The sequence below is a fragment of the Saccoglossus kowalevskii genome, chromosome 19, assembly GCF_978046115.1.
Source record: "Saccoglossus kowalevskii chromosome 19, keSacKowa6.1, whole genome shotgun sequence".
In the NCBI taxonomy this organism is placed as follows: domain Eukaryota; kingdom Metazoa; phylum Hemichordata; class Enteropneusta; family Harrimaniidae; genus Saccoglossus; species Saccoglossus kowalevskii.
In genome coordinates, this window is record NC_140659.1 from 26,705,754 (window position 1) to 26,724,625 (window position 18,872).

Genomic DNA, 18,872 nt, shown 5'->3' on the forward strand with positions numbered 1-18,872 from the left:
ATGGTTACAGACTATGCTACCATTCAGTGCAGCCTGTTCAATGCCACACTGTGGCTACCACTAAGTAGTATCGAACAGTCTGTTCGCGGTAATTAAGCGGTCCAGCCACCGCCTTGGCACTCGGTAATATTCAGCTAAACGTGCCCGCAATCGATATATAAATCGCAGTGTAAACTGAAAGATCGTTGACCAGGCTGCAGCCAAACTTTTGTTTAATATGCCCACGGTTTGATTGGCCGTGGGTTCACAGCAAGTCACAAACACGGGACGAGTGTTTTCACAGTTTATTATCCAGCACACCAGTTGAACCTGTTGTCTTGGCGCGTGGACGAATGGAGTCACGCCAGTAACGCGTGGAACTTAGACAAATACCCCGGCACAGTAACTCCACTTGTTCAACTTGAAGTACGAGACGCCGTCACAGGGACGGTGCATCACTAAGTGGACATGTCCGCGTTCAACGCTTCGGACTCGAGAAGTAACTTACGACACCAGCTACTTGCGCGACCTGTTAGCGCTGCAAATGGTCAAGATAACGACGAGGCCGCCAAAGAATATGCCGCTTTTCTAAGGTATGGAGATCCATTATCGAGAAATATAGCTATTTATTTTTTATTTTGACGAGAATGATAATAGATATCTTAATTTGAAAGCTGGGTAAAATAAGAAGTCCGTGTAATGTTCTGTTTGCTAATTTGTAACGCAGTATCACTGTTTACATTGTCACATAGGTATCTAACTGGTATACAATATTAGTACTCGGTGTGGGTTGACGTTTTAAAAAAGATGTTTAAACCATTTACTTTTGTCAAGAGTAATACTGAAGTAGCAGACGGAGTTATATTTCAAGGCCGAACGTCCTGAACATGGTTGTCCAGGATTTTCTAACCCACTGAGCAATGAGCTGGTTGTAATACGGTGCATATAATTGGGCATGACTTATTTGTTGTATGGTAGAATAGGTAGGTTACTAATATAACAATAATGACATGTTTGAGATTTTTAGTCGAGTCAAACAGTGACTAATCTTCAAGTTGACTAGGTTCTAGGTTTGGACTCACTACGTTTGTCATGTTTCCAATTACTTGAGATCTTGTTTGGGTCATTCATAGATTTAATACATCTACCTCCCCAATATATTGCAGTTTACCAAGAAATAATTGCCTTGAAGCTTATGTACAGAGATTTTTTTCTGTGAAGGGTACCCATCATATCCTTAAATCAGCCAGGTTGTATCTCAGTTAAAACTATTCGACCTTGAAAATTGTATTTTTGAATACACATTACTGAGTTTTTATTGTTTCTCGGACTATTTTCAATGCTGAGATCTGTATCATTGTTTTGTTTTCATCTTGGTTCTCATAGTTGCTCTCTGGAAAATAATCCATGCACATGAGCACCACCGCACACTTGCAGGAGTTTTCAATGTGTGGCATTATTTAACAATGCTTTATTTGTTTTCTGATGGACAGATTGATTGGTTAAAGCTGAGCTCTATACTATTTGAGGTCACAACTAAGACCTCAGTACACTAGTCCTTTTATGTAACTAACAGTGTGAACTTTAAATAAAAAACAATGAAGTCCAACCTCTCAGTAGATAAGCTGACATTGCTCCACTTTTACAAACAATAATTTGCATGAAAATTATAAATTAATTATTAAAATCATAGAGTTATTTGATAACATTTTAGACCACTCAGTGGGATTTGTTATCATTTGTTTTCCTTTTTATTTGCTAGATTGAAACCAAGTGAATATACAAGTCTAGTCCATTAAATCAATTATTTCTTTCGCGAAATAGTGAAATTAAATCATAGACCTTAGAAAGGTCTATGATTACGGTAAATCTAATGTCTTCTGTGAATGGCTTCATTTCATTAGGAATAATACAGGGTCTAGTGATACAAATATGCATAAATATTGAAAAAACATTTTATATAATATCTTTAGTTGCTTAGTAACAAGCCAAGAATAAAAATATCCTGACAGTGTGATAAATTAAACAATCATCTATTTGATTTATGAAAATGATAATAATATTACTTAAATGATGCATGTGCTGATTTTTACATAGAAAAGTACAAAAATATTCGGAGTCAAAATAGCCCAACTTCACATAAGAGGGGAGGGGGTATTGAAGTCTCGGTTTGGATGAGGCAGGAACAGAAATGTAGCCAAGTGAAATCACTGATGTGGCCAGAAAAAGATAGAATAGTTTATTTATCAAGCAAGTCAGTGATTCCCCAAAATGAGTATAGGCTTGATGTCTAGGAATATATCATATCAAATGAGAACAGCTTTTTTGCTATTTCCTGTTCGTATTTTGGCAACCTGAGTCTGATCTATGTGAACTTGTATTAATTGTCCTGTCTTAAAAGCATTTGGAGGTTTCTCACGTATACATTAAAATTTCTAAAGCTATTGTGATACTAATTTAACTTAAAATTGATATAGTTACAACCCTTTAAGAAGCAGCAGTAAATGTTTGTAAATGTTTATGTAAGTAAGTAAGTAATTCTTTATTGCTATCGTATCCCATTTGAGATCTTGACATAAAATACAATAAAGTCAAAAACATGTAATAATAAAAAAAATGAAAATAAAAGGAAATACTAAAAATACTGTAAATGAGTGAAATAAATACATATCTCATAATAAGAGATAAATGAATAATTGTAATATAATGTAAATAAATGTAAATTTGTGTTTTGTGGGTTTTTTTTTTTATGTTAGGGAAATTGAGGAGAGAAAGCTTGTAAGAACAAAACAAACACTAAGCAACTATTGACAAAATAAACCCTATATACCTATATAGTTACATTTTGGAAGAAAAAAAAGCTGTGTGCAAATGTTTTATAGTAATTGAAGTTTCATATTATAAAAAAGTGAATTTGGGATTTTGTATTTTATAAATTTGACAAAAAGACAAATTAAGTAGGCATTATTCATGAAAGTCACTGTGATTCGAGAGTGTTGGAATGTCAGTGTAATGTTTACTGCTAAATTTCACAAGTTTTCTAAAATTCACAAATGTGTAGTTCAATTAAAAACACTAAATCTAGTGAGCCAATTTTAAAACTACACTTTAAGATTGTTTTGTGTTCTCTTAAATCAAGCTATTCAAAACATTTAAATTTAAAGTGATTGGTTCGGTTTCCCCAGCAACATCAGAAGGCTAAACACTTGTACACAGTGGTATCATACTGTAGTATATCTGTCTTTGTGACCATATTAAGTGGGTGTTATAGTGTTAAAGTGTGTACACATACATGTTGTGTTATTTAGGGTTAATGTGAGGTTGTTACGAGAAAACTGCAAAGTATACACAAATTAAGGTAGTTCGGCAATCGTTATTGGCCGACACATAGCAGAGGTTGATCCGTTGATGTATTCCATACTGCATGAGTGGATATTCTCAAGATGACCTTATTAAAATACATTTTTTTTCCTTTTTGTATAATTGCCAAAATGACAACAGAAATTTGTGCTCAGTGACAGGATTTTACATTTAGATGCTTCTGCTATAGCACTACTGCATTTAATGTAAACAAGACAAATTATTGAAATATGACATCACCATAACACGCATTTTGTAAATAAAGATGAGATTCAAACACGCCCATATAACATAATTGAATGCACCTGTACTGTGTTTTACCATGGTTATTTGTGCTTCTAGTAAATGTGGTTTTACAGACGGTTTTATTGTATTGTATTGTTTTCAGTGTGAGATGTATAATAATGTATTTCATGTTAATTGAATTAATAAAATAATCTCTTATGCATATAAACATGACTCTATGCTAGACAGTATGCTAATAAATTCCAACAGTGCACACCAATTCTCACATAGTGTGGTAACCAAGTTTACTGCAACTGTTTACACAGACACTTGCATGTGGAAGTTAAATACACCGGTTTGTTTCACTGCACGTATCTGTGTTTCCATGCCTGTCGATCAACAGTTCATGCAAGATTGTATAGAAATGTGACTACAGACAAGTTATTTTTCAATAAAGACATGGTAGCCAAGTGTATACAGTTCACTGCATTTCTTTATTCCAATGAAAAGCTTATTTAACATTCTTTTATCACAGAGTGATTGTATTTATGTGTGTACGCTACAGTATTATATTGTATTTGCATGTGTTTGTAAAAAACAGTTTCCTTATATAGCCATGGATATGAAAACAGTTGTTATGATTTCACATTAGGCACAAAAAACAATATTTCTGCTATATTTTTTTTTCTAAAACTGATGTGCATAGGCGACTTAATTTTATTTTCATTCAAAAATTTTCATTAAAATTTATGATTTTTCATGAAAACAGAGCTTTTTATTTGATTTTTGTTGTGATGTTCTAATGAAAGAACAAAAAAAAAAAACAGTGACAAGAACGTGAAGCATGCATGCATGAAAGTTCGAAATAGCATTTTAAAATGACTGAGATTCAGATTTTATTAAGTTGCATGTATTTCTAAAGTGGAACTATTAAATGACTTCTGCTAGATTAGCATCAAATCCCAGTCCCAGTCCTATCCTAGTGCATATATCACAGGGAGGGTCGTCACCTATGCACGTGTGAGAATTGAGTCCCAATCGATGATAACAACACATGCTGAAACACAAAGGCTCATGGGTAGATGCTTGTTTGTAAACAATGACATGCTATGGCCATTTGACGCATGCGGAGGTGACGACTCTCCCGCTTTAAAAAGGGAATAACTTTGCAACCTGTAGGTGATATGACACAAGCACCATAATTGCACGACCCCGTAATCGGATAAATCTGCTGATGAAAGTGAAAATAAATGACAGATTGCAAAAATTTAACATTTCACAAACTGTTACAATTGAGTAATACATGGATACAAGGATTTTGCTTTTTGTCTGTATATATAATGTTATGTATTTGGAAAATATTGGAATATATTTTTTTAAGTGAAATTCAGAAATTTCCTGGTCAACTTTGTTTTCACTACCACATTTTCTCAAATTTTTTTCTCTCAAAATAGTTCAGTGTGAAGTATTTTCGAAAAAAGACAAGAAAATGCTACATATACCTCTGAAAAAAAGGTGGAAAAAATTTGCGCTGCTGTCTATACTTTGGCCCATACCTAAATAAGTTAAAATATCATCTTTGTTTAAATTATCATTTTTATAGTAATAGATTGATGTACGGTAATGTCTTCTTTTCTGCACTTCTAGATTGATTTATTGTAATGTGTCCATACTCTATTTCCTGCCTGTACCTATATTGACTTAACTTAATTGTGCAGATCGCTAATGGAATTTTATTACAGTAAGAATAAATACAATGAGACACACATGATATTGAAATGATAATTAAATAAATATACACTGAGTTGTTCAGGTATTTAAAAGTGAAAAATAATATTATAATTCAGTTAATACCTTGAGGTTTCATTTTTAATTAAAAAGATGGAAACTAGTTATTATAGTAAAGCATAAATAGTCTTATTAATGCTTTGAATATTAAATATTAACAGTCAATGACAAGTTATGTTCATTTGGTCCAAAATTAACAAAGAATTTGTAGAAAAATATAAATTTAATTTCTTAGGTCAAATTTACGCAATGCATGATATTCTGTGCAAATACTTCATTAGTGTTTTGTTACTATAGTAACAAAGAATGTGTGACATCATATATGTTCAATAAAAAACAAGTATTGATATTCAATGGAATTCCTTTTATCAAATTTTATGTGTAACAACGTTTTATAGGGTCAATGTCTGGTAATGTAGTAGACTATATGAATTATATCTGCGGTACTACCTATTTTAGTTTTGTATTTTATAATTGTTTATGCAGATTAGAGTAATTTTATATGCAAATTAGTATAATTAAAAACCATATTTGATTACATACCACAGCAGAATACACCTCAACTTGCCAATTTTTTATACACTTGTATGAAAATATTTAATACAAATTTACACTGGTGCCAACAAATTATCACCAAAACAATTAAAAAACAAATAATTATTTATTAGTTTTTATTTATTTATTTATTTTATCCCCAGTTGTGAAAAAGACTTTTATTTTCACCAATAGTTTGTTTTCATTTGTTGGCCTCACATGCATTTATTTTTATTTATACACAATTAATACAAATACATTAGTGCAGACATTAAGGTGAATTCAAAACTATTTATTGAGTTAGTAATGGGTGTTTCTTTTCATATTGACAGCATATCCTGTACTATTGTACTCCGTTGTATTACATAAAACCTCTTGTACATTCAGTTACAGTTACAGTTACAGTCAGCTTTACATCTGTGAATTGCATTTATTTTTCAGTGAAACTATGTATTGTCTGTTCATGTGCTGTGTTTATCATTTGTTGCTTGTAGTTGCACACATAATACCTGTGTACTGGTGTGAGAATAATCCTCTGCTGTGTTTGATATTCTGCCTCTACTTCACAATCACCAACTAAATAATTTTGTTATTAGGCATTTAATCTCTTAAATTGGCATGACAATTTTATCACAATATTTGGTTTAAAAGTGTTATATAAGTGTTTATTAGCATTGCCAACCTTTGTTATGTTTTAACAGGTACATGTATTTTGTTGGAAAAATTAGCATATTTGGAGCTATTTTCATAGTAATACATGTTAAAGCATTATTTAAAATAAAATAGCCATTTGACACTACATTGATTTTTGTAATGCATGTAACTATTTTTTGTAGATACATGTAAATGTGAGGTTATTACGAAGAAGTATCCTCGTAATAACCATATTAATATAGATCTTTTCCTCCCAATGATATATCATGGGAATGCAAAAATTCAAAAAGTTTAGAACAGAATCAGCAAACTTCTTTGTATGGAGTCCGGTCAAACCCTGGGGGCATCCATGTTTGTTTATTATTAGAGGATGCTTACAGGTATAATCATTCCATATTTGCAATTCGCATTTCCTAATATGGTAGGATGAAAATACCCCATAAAATACTACAGCATGCTGTTACTTATGGTGTTACGATCCCAGATGTATAATACATGTATTACAATATACTTTTGTAAATATAATTTCTACCATAGAAGCAAATTTTTGAAAATAAACATTTTTTGTGTGAAAATTAATTTGGTGACTATATATTTTTATATGACGATTTGTGAACAAAAGCATAATATAAAAACACACTGTAAAAAAGTCAAGGAAATCCGCTTAATGGTAACAACTATAACTGAATTATCATCTTTGAATTTTTGAACAGCCAAGATTAATTCCACAGGATATATTCCTGCTACAAAAGATTTAAGACAAGAATGGATTATGCTTTGTCCTGATTCTAAATTCAATTGCCTGTTTACAAATACTGTCAAACCTGTGTATAGTGACCGCCACGCCCACTTTTAATTCTAGTTTGAGTTGATAAATGTGGATGTTAAACAACGATAGCAATTTATGTTGCCTGTAACTCAAAGTTCGATTAACTGTTAACTAACCAATGAGTTATAATTTGGGTGTAGCTGTGCAAAAGTGGTCTTGGCTTGGAAAATATGGGCGTGGCCATTTTTGTAACTCAATTTTTTCATAACTCTATGTTCATAACTCGATGTTCATAACTCTATGTTAATAACTCTATGTTCATAACTCTATGTTCATAACTCTATGTTCATAACTCGATGTCCATAACTCTATGTTCATAACTCTATGTTCATAACTCTATGTTCATAACTCTATGTTCATAACTCGATGTCCATAACTCTATGTTCATAACTCTATGTTCATAACTCTATGTTCATAACTCTATGTTCATAACTCGATGTCCATAACTCTATGTTCATAACTCTATGTTCATAACTCGATGTCCATAACTCAAACAATTGAGCATCTCCTATAGGCAGGTAGTCAGTAACAATGGTTGGACTGTATCATGTGAGGTATCAAGTAACTAACATTACCCTGGCACACTTATAAGTGTATGTATATATGTTGCTTTTTAAGCTATGAGCGTAAATAAATTGTGACCCTACCTTTGACGTACCGTAGCATCATTACAGAAGGATAGAGTGTTTTAAACAGTCTGGTCTTAACTCTCGTGGAACCAGTATATACTTGTGGATATAATACTTGACATATTACCAGAATTAATCTTGAGATGTAGGGGTCTTAATGAACTTAACTGTTTCGTATTATCACAACCACAATAATGAAATTAAGTTTGTTCCATTTAAAACAACATAACAATTGCATTTTGTATACAACTTTTATGTGTGAAAACAAAATTAATATATATAATATACAATACTCATATACATGTTTATCACATATTTATTGAAGGTAACCATGACAATCAATAAATTTACCAAATTTTGAAAAATGTGATATATGATGTACATGTGCTATTGACTACATTGACCTTTGACCTCACACATGCTGAACCCTTCAGAACTACAGAGAAAACCTGACTAAATGTTATGTACGAACAATTTTTTTGAAATAAAATCAAAAAATATCGAGCTGAAAGCTGCAATTATTTTTTATTTCTCACTCAAATTAACCTATTTTTTTTTTGTCTCCTGCCAAGTAATTGTATACAAATTTACATGTGTATTGATCTTTTGAATAATTAATTAGTGAATCCATCCAACATCACAACAATTTAATTCCTACAGTGTGTCTGTGACAGACATGCGGAAAACAAATACGCAATTATACAGATGTAACTAGTTTTTCCATTCTTTAATAAATATGCATGTAATTGTTTAATTTTCATCATTAACATACCGGCTTTATTTAACCAATGTCCAGTAATTCAGATATGCTGTAATATTTTTGTAGTGGAAATTATTTTGAATGCACATGTTTTTGTTTTTTTTCGATATTATAATATATCGGTAGTCATATACTGTGATATGCTGCTTTACAACCATACATTTTTGAAACCTAATGAAGTTCAGGCCACGTTATAAATGAACATAATTATTTTTTAATTCAGACATGAGAACTTGATTTAGAAATATTTCTAGTTTAAAAAGTAAAGAAAAATACATAAAAATGGACACACTGTTGAACCCATAACAGCCTGAAAGATCCCAAGGAAATTCTGCTACTGTGAATAATTTTTTTTCTGATTTTAGCAAAATTATTGTGGTTACAGAGTTTAAAGAAAATACAGATAATTTGGGGATGTAGTTTCTTGCCATTGTGCCTCACTACATACTGCATACTGCCCTCTCCAGTTCAGCTGCACACATACATAAAAACAAAAGTTTTTTTCAAATCGACAGTTGGGTAATCCATGCAATAATTCCTTTTCACATTCATTACATGTATCAATTTGTTTAGAATTATGATGGTGTTGATAGATTTTTCATTAAAATATAATTTTTTTTAACAGGGAACAAGAAAGAAAGATTGGTCCCAATGGTTTCTTGGATTCCCATAAATACACATATTCTTATCAGCTGAAAGGCAAAGTGGTTGACAGTAAAGGGAATAAATCATCTGATACTACAGTTGCCAATGGAACTGGGTCACACAGTGCTCCACCATCAGCACGAGGCAAAGAAATTGCTTCTGTTGTTAACCTCCAAGCCAAAATTGAAAAAGATAAAAAAGATTTTGAGAAAAGGATGAAAATCATAGAGGTAAAAGCCATTATATTATATTTAATATCTTTTTACCGGTAATATTTTTTAAAACATTTTTCAGCCAAACGTGGGTGCAACAATTTTGTTGTATTTTTCTATATTTGTTTGTTAATTTTTGTTCAAGTACACATAATTTTCTGAATCAAAATTTTAGGAAGAAATTATGTGGGTTTAAAATTTGTAAAACAGTAAATGTGCTTATGTGTTTTTCATGAAATCTCCAATTTAAAAAAAAATTGTATGCTCCATACAGTAACCTTACAAACAATTGTTACCATGAATTATATTTAAAAAAAATCATATACTGGTATTCCTTTTTCATAATTTTTAGTCAATTGAAAAAAAGTAGTTATTATTGTATGACCATCTATTTATTTTAATTATATTTAAATTATTCATGTTTTATGCATTATTTAAATGAAAGGATCACATGTGGCAACATAAACAAGAAGAACGAGAACTGAAACGATCAGAAGGTGACATCATCAAAAGTCGACAGCATTTACGTCGTACTCTGCGGGATTATGAATCAGGTGAGATAACGTGCTAATCAAGGGCTGATAACAATGGTCACACTTATTTGTAAAACACTATATCATTCCTCATTCCTTTGTAACTGTCTTAATTTTTCCTAGTTGTTCAATTGTTGTTTTTTATTTTGTCATAGCAATCAATAGAAAAAGAGTTTCAGAAGAAAAGAAACTAACCGGAACCACGAAAGAAGAATATGAAATCCAGAGGGAAATCACACACAGAAAGGAGAATGTAAGTAAATTGAAAAGTTTATAAATCAGTTTCTTTACAATACATGTATGTTTCAAATGACTGACCTTTTCGTATTTTGTGTACTACTATATGTAATTTTATTAGAACATAAAGTTGATTTGGTTTCCTTGTTTTTGTGATTTAAGATATTTAAAAATGTAATATATATATATATTCTTCATATCGTTAGATATGCCATATTAAGGATAAAATGGATTGTCATATCATAACCTAAAAATGCAGCGCTTACAGCATTGTAAAATCAAAACCACTATTACACATTTACAGTGATTGTTAATGTATTTGCCAAAACAATCAGTGCACTTGCGTTTTAGAACATTTCACTGTTTTATTGAATGAAGAAATGTGTACTACAAGAATAGTTTTTTAGTTAATGATGAATCACTTTGCAACATGCATCAATGTACATGTTCATAGGTGTGTACAAGTATTTTATTAAATCAAAAGTTGCATACTTTTCGGATATTTTAACTTGACAAATAATAACAGTAATTAGTGACTAAAACATGTTTGTTAAAGTAGAAGCTTATTCATAAATGTAAATACCAAGAATTAATTCATTTTGCAATAATTTGTACTCCTGGGGTACTCCTGGGGTACTCCTGGGGTACTCCTGGGGTACTCCTGGGGTACTCCTGGGGTACTGATGGGGTACTTTTTGTTGTCCTGAACTATTTCAATAATCTAGCTTTTAAAGTGTAAAAATATGCAATTTTTCTTCTATGCAATTGTTCTAAAAATAGTGATTTTTGAAAATATCAGAACATGTTTCTGAAACTGCTTCACTGTAACACACAAACGAATGCTATAGCTTCATGATTGTACATAATAAAGCAATGAACATTGTCATGCGATTTATGACAGTTTGTTATAAACATTAGAAAGTTTCAATTTTTGCATAATTATGATATATATGCTTATTGTAGAATACTAAAAGTCGCATTGAGAAAGCACAGTCTAAACTACAGCAAAACAAAGATGAAGGCAGAAAAGCTGAGGTTCTGACGTAAGTTCATTTCATTATAACTGCAGTACATGCTAACTTATCTTGAATTTTGTGTCTGACATCTAAGTTGTTAACTGTAAATTGCGCCCTCACTGTCAGATATTGTCTTTTTTTTTTATAAGCAAAACTCTACTTGAACTGGAAAACTAGTTAAACTATGTTTTTTGTGTGCAGGGTTTTATTATTAACCTGTTTCAAACACCACTGGATATTGGATATGGAACTCACTGGTACCTTATTATGTCCCTACAATTAAGTACACTTGTGAATTTAATTAAACATTTTCCAATTAAGACAGCCGGCAAATATCATTTCATTTTATCCTATTCTATAAAAAAAATTATTCCATCGTTTAGAATTTTTTGGAGACAGAATGAAGATAGTGACAATTTGATGATATGTTTGTAATTTTTCACTTAGAAGATTTCTCCATTAGTTCATTGATACATTATTATATTCTCAGTAGATACACAAATTAAATTTGCTATAGATCTACACTGAAGTCAACTAAGCCATATAAAATATTTATAAACTCATGACAGTTACACATCAAATAAGCATGTGTAGTGTTATTACAATTTTAGTGATTTGATTAACAAAGTAGGTCACTATATCTAGGCTGTATGATTGCTTTCTGGAATAGAGATAGAGAATAGAGATATATAGTCAATCCAATCATTTTTTTGGATTTGAATGTGACTATTTATACTATAAGCATGCGTTTGTTTACTCCAGATGTATCGTATATAAAAATGTGTGCACAAAAGTAAATACATACTCTTTTTTTGTAATGTTTGTGTCAGGTGACAGTTGTGGGCATTTACTGTCATTGTTGTCAAGTGCAAGTGCTGACATATAGTACATTTTGTCACAGACACCATATTCCAATTTGGGACTACCTGACTAGATTGTCGGAACATCTTCCTATCATAATGGCATTATTGCAATTTAATGCATTAACCAGGCCTGTTGAACACAAGCACCTGTGAATCTCGGCCAGTGGATTTAGCCTTGCAATTGAGTTTGTGCCACACTCGCCCAAGTAGGAACCAGAGTTTCCAATCTACCCTAGTTGCACTGAGGTCCATGCACTAAGTAGCAATAGATCTTACGTTGCAATTGATTTTTATTTGAGGTGATTTGAAGATATGATGCTATCTATTGTCTTCAAGCATTCACTGTGAGGTGTTTGCAAATATGCAACTAAATGTCATTGTTATAAAACAGGGGAGATTTACAACGTAAATACAGACGAACAGCTACTGAAATTGAATTACGTAGGACAGAAGTGCAGAGATTGAATGACGAATTTACCCAGAAGATGAAACAGAAAGAAGAGGAGACATTTCGACTGAAAAAAGAGCTAGCTGAGTTGGCGCTAGCATTAAATATGGAAACAATAAAGGCAAGGACCACTCAGGAAGATAGTAAAAAGTAAGTTTGAGACAAAGATTTTAAGATATACGAAAAAATAGGATACAAATGCAAATTTAATATCCAAAACTATGTACTGCCAATTTTTGCTCTCAATAATTCAAACCTAAATAAGAGTCGACCTATATAACCAACCAATCAGAAAATTCTGAGGTGTACAACATTTTGCAGAACGTAAATAGCACAAATCAGTGATCAGTCAAAATCTTAGAAGCCAGTAAAGTACGACAAGCTGGGTGGTCAAATTTTGTTGAAGAGTGATATTGTAGAGGTTTCATAGCATGGACGTTTTTTTATCTGTTTTCAGGGATGAGAAGAAAGATTCTATTGAGAAAGTAAAGGAAGCAAATGAAATGGAGACAAGCCTAGACAGGAGACTCAGGTAACTACAATTCTGTGCACTATATGGTCTACCAAGACAGACCGTTTTTTGAATGGTTGAATGGTTAAATATGGCTTGACAAGTGAATATATGTCGTGTTCAAAGTAATATTTTTGAAATATGCTTATCTTAAAGCGGTAAGGACGTCACCTATGCACGCGCAGGAATTGAGTGCCAAGCGATGATAACAACACACGCTAAAAGCGCAAAGTTTTATGGATGGACGTTTGTTTGTAAACAATGACACGCATGCGTAGGTGACTACTCTCCCGCTTTAATATGTACGATGTCATGTTTTCGTCTTTAATCAGAAAGAACAAGAAGATATCATATCTATCGAGTGTGCTGTAATTGTCATATAAAATTGTTTCTTAATGAACATGGAAACCTTAATCACTGGGAATTAGATTACGAAAAGCAATTATGGTCTTGCAATCGTTCCACTTCTTCAAAACATGTTAATTAGATCTGTTTTACTAGCATATGATGGGTTTCTTTCTATGGTAAATCTAAACTGTCTTCAAACAATGCAATTTTGATTGCTTTGAGTAGGTAACCTTGGAGTGAATTTTAAATTCAAAAGAATTTTTATTTATTTCTGATTATCTATAACGTACACTAAATGTTGATTCGGCTTTGTTTATTTGCTTAAAGTATATAAGGGTTAAATACATGTATAATATTCTATATTTACATTTTAACAGCGACGAACTCACATGTTGTTCTTTGAATATTTCAAACTTGTATGTGGCCATAACTGTAATACAGTTGATTATTGTTATGTTTATTGATTATCTACAGCTATATTTATCGTAAAATACATTTTAGCTAGACAAATCGTTATCGTAAAAATGAAGTAATTTAAAGTATATAAGCCTAGCCAAAATCCATTCTAATGACATTTGTTTTATTCATTGCTATGTATCTCAGGCAAAATCAAGGTAAAGCTAGCAACCATATAATGAATACAAGGAAACTGAGTGCTGACCTGACTTTATCTAAATCACGAATTGCACTTAAGGGCAGAGAAGGTAATGATAAATGCATATTTTTTATATAATTTGTTTGATAATCTTAGATCACAATTTCTTATGTGTTACATGATGTTGGTTTTTTGAGAGAGGGGAAAGAGGTTGACTTTAATAAGCAAAAGATTAAATCTTTTTATGCGAATTTATATTTTGTTCATACTTTGCAATACTGTAAAACTGCAGTAGTTTTGCTAGGAAAACCAAGTACTAGTAGTTAAACTTGCACTAATATTTGGATTGCCTTGTTATGTGTGTTTTGTATGGAGAACACTTTGAAAATTTGATTACAATATTCAGGCCTATAAAAACTGTGATTCCATGTTCAATTTATTTACCAAACTAACTAGGATGTAATTTTTTTCACATCTGTAGTTAAACCATGATTATGTTCTAGCAATAACCCTAAGGGTTATTGAGAGAAATAAAAAATAATAAAACTGGGTAGATACCAATAATTTGTAAACCAGTTAACGGAAAGCCAAGTGTATTTTATTTGGGCATATATTAGTTTTACAATGCTTTTACCACAAATGTCTTAATCATATACTGATTACTGTAACGGGTTTTGTATTGTTTTGTTTTCTGTATATACAGAAGGAAGGCATATGCAAGACACACATAACCGACTTGTAGAGAATACCAATACGCAACGACAGTTACAAGAAGCAGCAGTCAACGCCGACTTGGATCTTAAAAGCCGACAAATTGACCAACGTGTGCAGGTAAAACTAACTTTTAATGTTTGTTTACTAAAATGCAAAGTACTATTGAATATTGATTATGATTTAAACCACACTTTTTAATTTTGCGTTGCCAATTTACTCTGATTTGCAAATTGATCAGTAAAGGGCGATAGTCGTTGAGCATCTCGTATTTGAATTTCACGTAAACAAACAAACAATGCGTTGTGTACGTCGCTATGAGTGCTAACGAACAGAACGTTGGGCGACAACCACCGCCCTTTAACATACAAGAGTGCAACACTGCCATTGTGCTCATACAATTAGTGAAACATTTGAATTAGTTATCCTATTATGGATTGATAAAATCATCATTTATTAAATACCCATCAACTTACTGTCAACATAGCTAAGATCCAGACAAACTAGCATTGGCATTCCTTCGAGCAGATGGAGCAGATGGAGCACGTGGATTTTGTTGATGATTTACAGATATGAATAGCTGTGTTCATAGCATTAACAACTTTCATCACATTACTTGCTGTTAATATTTGTATGATATGTTTATTTTCCAGGCACATGATATCAAACGTCAGGCAAATATCACACATCTTACAAAACATCGAAAGCAGCAGCATGAACAAGAGTTGGATGCCTATCTGGAGCGGCTTACCAAGAGGCAACATGAAGCAGCAAGACTTGAACACGAGGATAAATTAAAACATTGTTTAGTAAGTGCATGGTTAAACTGAAATATACAGTAGAGCAGACAGATTTAATTAATTAACTAGAAGAAGACTTACATTTGAACGGGACTGATTGTATCTGTCTTCTGATGTAGGTTAAGTACAAGCAGGAGAACATTTAATTCGAAATTGAAGACCCTAAAAATAGTGTACATGCGTGCTAGTACTACACACACATCGAATATCACTGATGTATCGGTGGATACAAATTTATATAAAGGATTTATTTGCAGAGATATGTTAATAAACACGAAGAAGTGGAACAAGAGCTATACAATAAAGTCAGACAAGCAGAATATTCAAGAAAACAGAAAGAACAAACATGTAAAAGATTACATAACAAGTTACAGGAAATGAAGAGGAACAACTCGATAACAATGAAAGAACATGCCGTAGAGTGTCTACGAAAGGAAAAAGAATTAGATCAGAAATTGCAGAGAGAACAAGCTGACTTATATAAGGTAAGTTTGTCACACTCCTCACAATTGTCAAAATTGTTATTATAATGTTTGTTTTAGCTTAATCTCATCTTCGCCAGCCAATGACCATTTACTCGGCCGAATTCTCAACATTAATCATCTTTGGCAGATTTTACCGCTATTTACTATAAGTCGCACGCCCTCAGTCGATTGTAAGATTCACTTCGGCTCATTTGCATCTTCCAATCAAAACCCACAAAAGAAACAACATTACTTGGACTGTTTTGAAGACTACAAATCGATATGTTATCAGTTGGAAATGGAATTATAGACCTCCTGTTCTTGACTCCGGGTAAATCAGCGCACATCCATTGTTTTAATCTGTGATGAACTACCCGACCTTCACATTTATGATACTGAAACGCTGATTGGCGCGCCCAATTAAATGACTCAATCTAACTGCAGTGAAATACGGCTTTTCCTAACACGATCATGGGCCTGTTATGAATGGCCGGCTTTAGCGAAACCGTGATTCTGACGATGGCTTAATCTTAGTTTTTAAGATTTTTGATCTTATATAATACCTGTTAAATATCCATATTACAACAATTAAACCTTCTCTTCTCAAGATTTCGAAAAATCATTTAATGTATATGATTTTTTTGTTTTCGATGGTATATGGTGTAATGTGGTCTGTATTTATTTACTTTATTCAATGTGTAATAGCAACATTTATTTAATTTTCTTTCTGTATTCTGTAGTACCATGTCAATCGTGAAGAGAGCTACATCATGCTCCAACACCACAGAGCCAAAATGAAGGAAGATAAATACCTGTTAGAAGAAACAGAAAGGGTAGGTTAATAGTACAATCATCATGACATATGCTTAGTAAATCTCAGACGATGTTTTTACTAGATGCTGTACATGTTCTTATAATAAATACGTGTAAAAATACATTCTAAACGAATCTTCCTAATGGATCTACTATTTAAAAAGCATTTTGTTATATTATATCTGATACATTGATCACATTTCAATGGTTAGGTTCTTGATTAAAATCATTGTAATTTTCACAACAAGTCAGATGCATGACATTAAATTACTGTCTCTGTTATTAATTTTTGAGTTTAAACAAATTTTGTAAAGATGGAGTTAATATAAGTTGTTAGATTGCGCATGATCATACATTTGTGATCATTAACAATTTGCTCTTGGACATTTTACTGCACGACTTATGGTATTATTCCATCGACCTTATATTATTATCATATAGAAATGTTATTACGAGATACAAAGATGCTGGTTAAAAGGACTAGTGTTTTTTCATTAAAATCTTATAAAACATTTATTAATTATTTTTGTTTATATATTTATAGGAACATAGGCGGTTACTACGAATTGGTGAAAAAAGTGAGACGGCGCAGAGTTATTCTTAAATGCAATGAATTAATTAATACACTAGCGATACACTATTTGATGGTGATAAATCAAATATCAGGTGAACATGGACAAGAATTAAATGGTGCTTGTATATGTTTTTGATGAGCCATACCTTAACTCAAAACATCTTAAAAATGTAAAGTATATATCAAGTTATACTATTCTGAGTCTAAGCTTGCGCACTAATCTGGCTTGACTCATAGTCGACAAAGGCTATTCTTTTCGTGGTAGGAAACTGTGTGTACCTGCTTTCATTTTTTTAATTGATTTAAGCTTTAACTCTCCTGGGATTATAATGTCAATACAAAATGCCTACACGGAATGTATGTTTCTAACTCTTTGTGAAATATGTAGATTAGCGCATAGATCAGAAGCATTTTAATACTCCTAAATTTCCTTCACAATATTCGCCAATTTACTATTACAAACAAGTACTCATCAGTAGATTTTTGTTATTGAAATCATCGTATTGCTAATTTAATCATAGGTTAGATTCGTTTCACATTGCAAGTTGGTTGAAAAGTGTTTCGAACATATCTATCGAATAAAAGCCATTACATCACAAGTATTGAACAAGTGTCTGCAAGAAATTATATAGTATTCAAAACGATTTTAATTGAGAATTACATTTATGTGGGTGCCATTGTGTTATTTGTGTAGATATTTAGTTAGCCGAAAGTTAATCGAATATTTACAGTATGTACATACTTGAAATGTAAATATTCCCTTAAAATCGAAATATTTAACAAAAAATATCACTTTTACATATTTCTTACTATTTTTGATTATAAATACAATTTCTGTACATATACAATTATGCAAAGATTATCCTAGTTGCATGAATTGTATTATATCTATTTCATATGAATGTATTTTCGAGTGCCTTAAATTTATTGTAACTTCTATGTATATAAACAATATGTTCTAAATAACACATATTTCAATGCTAAGCATTTAATGATTTCTAGTACTGAGCGGTACATGTGTGCTATGTTAGCTGGTGCTCAATAAAACTGTAGAGAAGATGTGTGTAATGTTTATTGGCTTCTGTTTTAGACCTAGCTTTTAAACCTCCTCTTTGGCCACTATATTATAAGCGTGAACAATTTAATTGATTCGCCACAACCTGGCCAGTGGTCATGAAACTTGATATATTAAGTGGTAAATCGAGGTGATGTGTTTGTATGGAAACTTTTGTATATTGTTTATGCCTTCACAGCATAAGCCACACATAAAGGTTATACACTGGAAAAGTGCACATTATTGGACTCAGAATTATATATAGTGGATCAGATACATGAACTGGAATC

The 18,872-nt window shown here is 31.9% G+C and overlaps 1 protein-coding gene across 1 annotated transcript; it reads left to right on the forward strand.

Moving 5' to 3' along the window:
- The first annotated feature begins 32 nt into the window (after positions 1 to 32).
- LOC100377077 (uncharacterized) lies at positions 33 to 18,600 on the forward strand. Its single transcript, XM_002735353.4, has 13 exons — positions 33 to 572; positions 9,384 to 9,633; positions 10,061 to 10,169; positions 10,304 to 10,401; positions 11,349 to 11,428; positions 12,656 to 12,862; positions 13,170 to 13,244; positions 14,175 to 14,275; positions 14,870 to 14,997; positions 15,531 to 15,686; positions 15,935 to 16,162; positions 16,882 to 16,974; positions 17,499 to 18,600. The coding sequence occupies exons 1-13, from the start codon at positions 448 to 450 to the stop codon at positions 17,556 to 17,558; spliced, it is 1,710 nt and encodes a 569-aa protein (XP_002735399.1). The 5' UTR covers positions 33 to 447; the 3' UTR covers positions 17,559 to 18,600.
- Positions 18,601 to 18,872: the final 272 nt, after the last annotated feature.

Bases quoted from the DNA above. Each gene is read 5' to 3' on its own strand.
- LOC100377077 (XM_002735353.4), top strand. From the start codon at position 448: ATGTCCGCGTTCAACGCTTCGGACTCGAGAAGTAACTTACGACACCAG. The intron at 10,170-10,303 runs GTGAGATAACGT...ATTTTGTCATAG, and splicing joins TCTGCGGGATTATGAATCAG to CAATCAATAGAAAAAGAGTT. The intron at 14,998-15,530 runs GTAAAACTAACT...TTTATTTTCCAG, and splicing joins AAATTGACCAACGTGTGCAG to GCACATGATATCAAACGTCA.